This window comes from Etheostoma cragini, chromosome 16 (assembly GCF_013103735.1).
Source record: "Etheostoma cragini isolate CJK2018 chromosome 16, CSU_Ecrag_1.0, whole genome shotgun sequence".
Lineage (NCBI taxonomy): Eukaryota > Metazoa > Chordata > Actinopteri > Perciformes > Percidae > Etheostoma > Etheostoma cragini.
In genome coordinates, this window is record NC_048422.1 from 19,713,197 (window position 1) to 19,722,519 (window position 9,323).

Here is a 9,323-nt window from a genome sequence, read left to right on the forward strand (position 1 = left end):
CGGGATGAAAGATAAATGATGGCAGAGTAATGGAGGATTATCAAGGACAGAGAAGGATGTTTGCCGAGAATAGACAACGTTGGGGGAAGGGAACCAAAGACTAGAGACTCAAGGAGACCAGGACAGCAGGCCCTGCTTTTAAATACCTGATGTTATTTGCAGAGGCTGACATGAACAGCATGTCAAACTGGGTGATGTAGAAGTTATAAGCATATTTCACACGCCAGACTGTCTTTCATTGTCATTATTACAAAGTGGCCTACAATAGGCTGCAAATTACACATTAACGTACAATTTAATACAGTGCCATACAGATGACAGACAGCATTATTATTCATCAATTCACACTTGCACAGTCTCCCACCATTTCCACTGACACTAATGTGCTAATATCAAATGCTGAGAGAAAAAGACAACCATAAAACAGAATAAAATGTGTTCCTTTTTTTGAAGATGAATTCCTCTCTCTGCTGCAACATGCATAATATTATTCCAGGGGATCTACACTTTCTGCATGTTCCAGTCCATTTTCACAGGAAGAATACTCCCATGCTTCCTATTTGTCTAAATATTAACAAATTGTGTATGCTACCAGCTCAATAAAATGTCTCAGTCTGTTTTTGAGTCACAGAAACATCATCATGCAGCTTTTGGAACTGTGGGCATACGTTTTCATCTCTTCCTGTCTCTTTACAACACATCCCTCTCAAAAACCCCTCCTCTCCGCTTACTTGACTCGCTCTCTGTTCTGCCCAGTACCCAGTCAGCCAATCATGAAGCAGAGCTAGGTGCAAACACACTTCTTCTGCAGCTGTGCTTTGAAAATGGCTAGGAGCTCCTAAAACTACATTGTCATATGCAAAGCTATGCTAAAGGTATTTGCACATGTATTTTTTAGGAGTGTGTGTGTGTGTGTGTGTGTTTGTGTATGTGTGTGTGTGTGTGTGTGTGTGTGTGTGTGTGTGTGTGAGAGAGATCATTATCCACTCCACATTGGACAGTGGATTTAACAACAAAGCCGGCTGACTGTACAAAGGGCTGCATGCTGTTGCTAATCTGTCATTACGGCTGCCGCATTTTCTCTAGAATGCTCCTTTTTTTTAATCCACAGAAGAGATGTACAGTGTGCACGCACACACAAAAACACACACCAGCCTGCTCTCATACATGGGATTAGTGTGTAAGCTTTTCCATAGAGGGCACCGTTAACAAAATGTTCTCACTCATTTTGCGAGCAATTGACCCTCTGTCTTCCTCGTCCTGCCACTGTCAGGGGCTAATGCTCGTGTAGCACGCCTGTCACCGCTTACAGCCCTTCCTAGCATATTTAGCTCTTCATCCTCTTATCACTGTGAGGCTGACTAGAACATGTACAACGTTGATGGTCAATAAAACCGCAAGAGAACATAGTGCTGGTGTTTGACTATACATGACTAAAGACAACAAGTACATTTACTTCACTTGATGACATATTGGAGAATAGTATACTTCAACATGTTCTGTTAAATATTAAGCTGAATGATGTGGAGACACACGTTTGCTTTTTCCTGGTGACAGCCATTCACTAATTCTTGTAAAACCACAGAAAGTAGGGCGATGTCAAACAGCGAAAAGCTCTTTACTTTGTCTCCTAATCTTTGGCTAAAAAAATGGCCAGGAATAGGGCTTCAGGGTTGTCTTTGTCACAAATATTGAACACTTTCTAAACTGCACTCTAAACTCCAGTCACAGTGGAGAAGAGTTGACATGGTTGTGAGTTTGTTAAATGAACCTCCACATAACAGATAGCAAATGGGTTTCTCTTTGAAGCATTGTCACATCATGGAAACTCTCCAAGCTTGACCATTAATGATAATCGTTGATATCAATTTCTTGTGGTTCAACAGCATCAGTTTGCAGTGCAGCTTGACTCAAATCTGCCATGCTTTTTCATTAATCCATTGATGTTTCAAGTTGTGAATGAGAAGTCAGAAAGCATCCATTTAGCAAGTAAGCTTAGAAGTGGGTGCATGAACATGTGTTGATGTAGTGTGCGAACTTGTCGTGTCGAACACTCACTCGCTGACTTTGAGGCAAGTGGAGCATTCAGGCTTCGTCATCTTCTCACTCTCTTCCTTCACTCTCACCATGAATGCTTACTAATAAGCGCAGTACATATGCTTCCTCTCTCTCACTTCCCCTACTCAGACTCTGCAGGGTGACTCAGTTCTTTCCCTCTCTTTTTGTCACTCTTAGATCTCATCTGATGCCAAGACTGAAGGAGTCTCGCTCCCATGAGTCATTGCTCAGCCCCAGTAGTGCTGTGGAAGCCCTGGACCTAAGTATGGAGGACGAGGTCATCATCAAGCCAGTTCACAGCAGCATCCTCGGGCAGGACTACTGCTTTGAGGTGAGGGCCCCCCACCACACACACACACACACACTCTCACACACACACACACACACACACACAAACCTTAGCTCATTGTTTTGTTTTTACATTTTTAATAATTTTGGTTGGCTCTCTCATTAAAGCCATGCTTTGCTGCTGCTTGGTACCCTGGAAATCCAGAGTTCTTGCAAGAGCACAATTTGAATTTGGTCATTGAGTTACTCTGGCATAGAATAATGCTGCTCATTAACTATGCCCTCGTAGCCAAACTGCACCAATCACATCGGATATAAGCCAGCCAGAGGCGAGCTAAATAGATGGCGACAGTTTAATCTGGTAGCTAAGAGTACAGGGCTCTGGATACATCACCCCGTCTGTTGTTTGTTGTGTTGGTCGTAGTGTTTTCCAATTGTGTGCAGTGAGATTTCCAAATGCTTGGTGCCGCCCGTCGAGATGGACGACTTTTAGTACTCAACACCAGAACCTTAATCCTTTAGATTTGGGTCTTGATTTCCAGTCTAGCTACTTGGTGTGTTTTCGCCGTCAGCTTGCTTTCAAACTTTGGGTCGTGTGTATCTGTGACGCTGTTCCCTCCCCACCCCGTTAAAACAACCGTCCATTTTCAGGTTTGCTCCAACTCCGATTTGCACCTTGGAGTGGCATTTTTTCCATAGCAACTATGGCAGCAATTAACATTTATTATAACCAATTATAACCAAAAGTTCACATACAAACTCTATTTCTCTATTAAATAATACTGAAGCAAGTGACTGTGGATACATGTTTCTGGTTGTCGAAAACAAATTGATGTAAAGCAGTAATTTGTTTCAGTCATGTGCTGTGTGAAACCTGATGTATCCTCACGATCATCAGTGGACTTGAGTAATTTCCCTCACATTGCCTCTAAACACTGTAAGGGTCCCGTGTGCAAAAACACCCATATGCATACATGGAGCTCTAGCTCAGGAGCCTCAGGGTGAGAGAAATACTTTAGCTCCTACACTGTCTCCCGTAGAGTCCTGAAATCTACACTAATCTGTATTATCCTTCTTATTACATCATTCTGTTTTTTTTTTGTTAGTTTTTTTGCTCGTTTCTGCTCTTCTTGATCTCTTGCCGTCCCACTGTGCATTTCTTAATTACCCAGTCAACATCCAGCCTGCCAAGCAGCCATCTCTCTCCTCTGTCAATTCACACCCTTCAGTCTTTCTTTACACTGCCGAGTCATCCTCTGTCTCCTCAGATCCACTATTGTGCATGAGTTTATATTGTTGATGAGCTTTTTGCCATCAGAGACAAAGTGGTATTTCAGAACTATGTTTAGCAAAACATTGTGTTCGACGTCTTCTCTGTCATTGTTATGCATGGCGTTTGATCATTGAAGCATTCACTTTCCTTCTCTCTCTCTCTCTGTCTGTGTGGCTGTAGGTCACCACCTCCACAGGAAGCAAATGTTTTTCCTGCCGTTCATCAGCTGAGAGAGACAAATGGATGGAGAATCTGAGGAGAGCAGTACAACCAAACAAGGTAAGTACACAGTAGGTGGGACAAGACTGAGTGCCGCAATCAACACTAATAAGTTAATGTACAAGTGTCCCAATTCCAAACCACACTTTGCTACATTGATAGTTGTAAAGACTAGACTGTAAAGAGTGAGCTGCATGGTGTTAGACGTTGTATCGTAACTCGCACAACAATGCAGTCTGCTCTGAAGGTAACATGCAGCTGTGCCCTCCCTGCTCTGTATACCTAAAGGGAAGAGGGGCACAGAGGTTGCAGCGAGGAACACTGAGACTCCCAAAGTGCATTTCTCCCGAGCGTCGATACCATCTGTAGTCTTGACAAACACAGCTGTGACAGAGGCCAAGAAAATAGTCCCCATCTCACTGCGTCTTCTCTCTTTCATCTGTCATTATTAAGTACATGACTCATTAATTACAACTTTGGAAGAAAAGCTCCCTAATAACATTGGAGTCCTCTTACTCTGGTTCTTTTTGGTAAAGTGGTGTTATTTCTGTCTCTCTCTGTCTTTGCTTTGCATTTTTAATTATTTGATGATTTTGCAGAGAGTTGAAGTGCAGTGTTTCTTTGCAGACATAGAAACTGGAGTCAGACACTGATAGTGTTTGGAACTAGATAAGGAAGTCTCTGGAGTTGTTTTAAACAGATTAAACTGATTTTACACTTCTCTACTCCCTGACTAGAACAGACTAGACACACAATTAAGGTAACATGTAACTGTGTAGTACCACTTGTTTTAAACACCATATGCAGGACAAGCAACGCTATCAGCATGATTAAAAACGGAATCAATGTGTTTAGGCGCAAAATTAGTTTAAGTAAAGGACCTACAAATTTAAATTTGAAATGATCTACAGTAACAGAGTACATATTGGTTAAAAGCTGACAGGGCATTATGCAGGGCATACTGAAGACTCAACCTGTTTCACTTTGTGGTTTACAGGTCAGTATTTGTCACCTTAGTCTATATCCTTGATGTTCCACTTCCAGGATTGCTTTGTTGCCGCCGGACAATCCACTGGATTTCACTCATTTAGGCCGGATATCCATTGCACTGGGCTTCCTTTGTGTTGGCATTTTAAACTCCGGACTGTGGTTAACCTTTTCTCAGATCTCTGCATGGTAAATCCAGACAGCTAGCTAGACCATCTATCCAATATGAGTTTTCTGTTTGCTTGACTAAAACAACTTTAAAACGTACACATGTTGCACCAAAACAAGTCCCTTCCGAGCCTATTTTGCAGCGGTCCAGTGGCTTTTCCCCGCCGATTGTGATTGGTTTGACGAAATGTCAATAAAGCAGAGCATGTTTTCCTTTCATCGCCGAATGCTATGTAGAGTAGCCAGACACTCCTCCAGCGAGCTTTGGAGGAGAGTCTGGCAAAGCAAGACTATTGTTACCTTGATGTTGCCATAACGTTGTTGTTTTTTCTGTTGCTGGTGATTCAGAGGAGGAAGGAGTTGCTCACATAGCAAAAGAATGAAACAGGAAATAAAAATGTATTCATCGATTTTCTATACCTATCTGGCAGATGTGGAGTCAATGTAAATTAAATAAAGTGGCGCACAGTTAATCTTGTGTAATAGAGGATCTGGGTACTTGATGATAATAGACAGTATGACTTTACAGGCTGGTGTTTGATTGCAAATACAGTTCTGTGTGACACAACTCAAAATTTAAATTCTAACTGACAGTATAGAGCACCTTGATTTACAGTAGGGAGTCATTTTGCTGTGTCAACAGAGGGCCACTGGATAAATCTACTGACAAAGCGTTATTTTACACTGAGTACATGGGACACCAGGACTGAAATGTAGCTCTCAATCTTTAGGAATAATACTGAGCTGAGGAACACATATTGCAAAGGCTTGAGCCATCATGCTGCAAAAGAAATTCGAAGATAAATATGTTCTATGCAGTACAGCATTCGGCAGTGGCGTCTGTAGAAAGTCCCTTTGAACCAGTTTTCTCACAAGGACTTTTTTTACTTTCTGTAAGAAGCCGATGCTGACAGATGATCCTCGTGACCCATACATCGGATTAGGCTTTCTAACTTCCAATGCCTTGACTTTTTGCTGCCACTTAAGATGCACCTTAATGAACCACACACACATTAGATATAAGGTTTTTTCCAAGTTCAGAAACACCTGTTGAATCTAGACCCGCAGAAACATATAAACGGCAGGAATACATTTCATTAAACAGAAGAATGTTTTTGTCGTACGCCGCAACATATGAAAAGTATCCAGATACGGTTGAGAATTCTTGAGCATAGCTTGCGGTATTTCAATCATCTATTGTAGTGGCATTCTTGTGATTATGAGAGGCCCTGGTATTTCTCTCTGATAATGTAATTATTAGCTCTTCTTTTTCCTCTCTACATCTTTAGAGGTAGTTTTCAAGGCAATCCGAATAATGGGCCAAAAGATATGCCCCGCTCTTGGCATTAATGACATAAGAATGGGTTAGCACTCTATGAAATAAGGTAGAAAGAAAATTCCTCAGCTCTTTATTAGACTGAAAATGCAGGAGAGAAAGGATTTAAAATTGCCATCCCCGAAATGATTGAAGGTCTGAATTCTTTTTTGTCATTAAAAAAGGAGAAACTTCAAAATCACGGTTTAAAGCTGATTCTCGTTTTAATGTCATCAGTTTATTCTGCAGGTGTTTGATTAATTCAGTTTGTTGTTTTCTAGATACGTTTTGATGTTAGTTGTTACTTCCATCCAGTACTTGTCCATTTACTTTCGCCCAGTGGTGATGTTGTTGGTAAAGATTGTTCCAAAAGACCTTACTTAACCACTCCCTTTCATCTTCTCCAGGACAACAGTCGTCGGGTAGAGAACTTGCTGAGGCTGTGGATCATCGAGGCCAAGGACTTGCCAGCCAAAAAAAAATACTTCTGCGAGCTTTGCCTCGATGACTCACTCTACGCCCGCACCACCTGTAAACTCAAGACTGACAATGTCTTTTGGGGAGAGCACTTTGAGTTCAACAACCTGCCTGCAGTCAAGAGCGTCACAGCCCACCTCTACAAAGACACAGACAAGAAGAAAAAAAAAGACAAAAACAATTACATTGGACTTGTCAATATCCCCGTCGCAGCAGTTACTGGACGACAGTTTGTGGAGAAGTGGTATCCAGTCAGCCTGCCCAACCCCCCTAAGGGCAAGACATCTGGGCCAATGATTAGGATCAAGGCACGCTATCAGAGTATGAACATCCTTCCCATGGAGATGTACAAGGAGTTTGCAGAGTACACCACCAACAACTACATGCTGCTTTGCTCGGTGCTTGAGCCCGGGATTAGCGTCAAGAACAAGGAGGAGATGGCGTGTGCACTTGTCCACATTCTACAGAGCACTGGCAAGGCCAAGGTTAGTACCAATGATGTGATTTATTTCAAGTTTGTACTCTCCGTGGAGAGAAAATGGATAACAAATGCAGAACATCAGACCATTGTCTTGCCGTGTGGTACAGACAAGACATTAGGAAGCACATAAAGGTTAACTATTCCTCCGCTGCCTGCCTATCCTTTGAACTATTGACCCCCTCCCACAGCTGTAATACAGAGCAGACAAAGACCAGACGGAGAGGTGATTTCCTCTTGGTGCACCAGCCTATATTACATTTTTAACTCAAGCTAATCCCTTACATACATCCCCTGCAGTGCTTCATGGCATACCGATGCAGGACAGAAGCACAATATATCCACCGCTGTCTGCAGCACTGCATGCGCGGGAAGATTAGTCTACCACAGAAGGAGCTAAGTCTCCCATGACAACAGGGCTCAGATAATCTCCCATCCAACACAAATTGCAGTTTTTTCACTATACCCTTCAGTGCGGTGAAACAAACATTGGCATTGTGAGTGTTCACAACATCTGAGTGAGACATGGAAGGGGAAAGCCATTTGTTGGCTGCTGATCAAAAGAGGATGTAAAGAAGCCGAGAGCTAAAATGATGAGTCGATTAATCAGTATTAATCAGCAAACATTGAAACCAGGTTAGTTGTTGATTTTTCAAGCATAAATGACAAGAAGTCAAAACGGTTACAGTCGCTCAAATGTTAAGATGTTCTGCTTTTCTTTGTTTTATATAACTGCTACTTGACTATGTTTTGGTCTGTTGACTGGAAGAGACAAGGCATTTAAAAGATGTTGAATTGTATCTCTGGGAAGACACTCCGCTGTTTTATAGAAGAAACAATTAACTGATGTGTGTTAATACTGATGGATTTAAGTCAGTTCCAAAGCCTTTCCAATAGAAAAAGATCATTTTTATCTGGAAATAGGCATCTTGTTGTCCTCATAATCTCTGAAATAACAGTCTGCTTTTAGTGGAAGATTGCTTCAGGCTGCTTTCTTCACTGCATAATCACCGTCTTCGTCTTCAATGCCTCGTCAGTTGCCTGCGACAGCTTGTGCCTCAATTTAGTTTTCTTGACAGTATCTCATCAGCAGAGCTTTGAAACTTTCTCAGACTTTATCACAGCTCAGCAGAGTGATGAATGATCAGGGCTTAAGAAGTGATGTCTATCCACACTGTACCGGCAGTCTGCCGGTTTAGGCTCGGTACTGATAGCTTTTGATTGATGGGGGAGAAGGCCTCTACTGGTCCCTGGAGAGACAGCCACATCCTTAATTACCTTCAATTAATCCCCCCACCCTTCCCAGCAAACCACTCAAACTTTTACTTCTCTCTCACCTTCCAGTCTTCCTTCCTGGCTGGGTTTCTGCTAGCTGTGGACGAGCTGTGTGTAAAACGGCACCAGAGATGATATATCACTGTTGCTCATCATGAGAGAGACCTTCATACACATAAACATATACCCTCCCTAAGTCTGTGTTCAAGAAAAACAAACACAAGAATTTCCTTTTAATTTTATCTATGTGGCGCTGTAAATACCGTACAGAAAAAAAGCTGCTGTTGCTTTGTGAAGAACAGCTTTTGGACTGACGTAAACAGGAATAATTAATAATGGCTGCTTTCAAAATGTCAAGTGCCAGTGCTGTTAGCTACTGGAGCTTCCTTTCTGAAAAGACTTTCATCATTCAAGACATTGTGAAGTGGTCTGACATACTTAGGCAGTACACATACACTTGAGTACATGTTTTTTTCTTCAGCCTTGATGGATAAAGCAGTCATGTCATTCCAAACGCAGCACAGAGAGACCAAGAAACCACTTATTCTAAACTATTCCTAAGGCCTAATTAGGATATCCTCTGCTGCTGCACAGATTTATATACACACATCTTACAATACAATGATGAAGTTCTTTTTTTATTCCCTGCCAACTTGGGTGCGGTCTCTGCTAGCATTGGTAGGTTATATTTGGGAATCAAGCACATTTACTCTGGAAAATCCCATAAGCCTGATTTCATTGTTTTCCTGCAAGTGTTTAATAGAACCTTTGGTTAAATGCGCCCC

General features: G+C 42.0%; 1 protein-coding gene across 12 annotated transcripts in view; it reads left to right on the forward strand.

Moving 5' to 3' along the window:
• The window catches only part of LOC117959835 (disabled homolog 2-interacting protein-like), a 149,496-nt gene that overhangs the window by 108,306 nt on the left and 31,867 nt on the right, over positions 1–9,323 (forward strand). For all 12 annotated transcript variants that reach the window (XM_034897165.1, XM_034897166.1, XM_034897167.1 and 9 more), the window contains 3 exons: positions 2,236–2,389; positions 3,800–3,898; positions 6,716–7,270. In XM_034897165.1, coding sequence (XP_034753056.1) covers positions 2,236–2,389; positions 3,800–3,898; positions 6,716–7,270 — 808 coding nt within the window. The remainder of the gene's footprint in view (positions 1–2,235; positions 2,390–3,799; positions 3,899–6,715; positions 7,271–9,323) is intronic.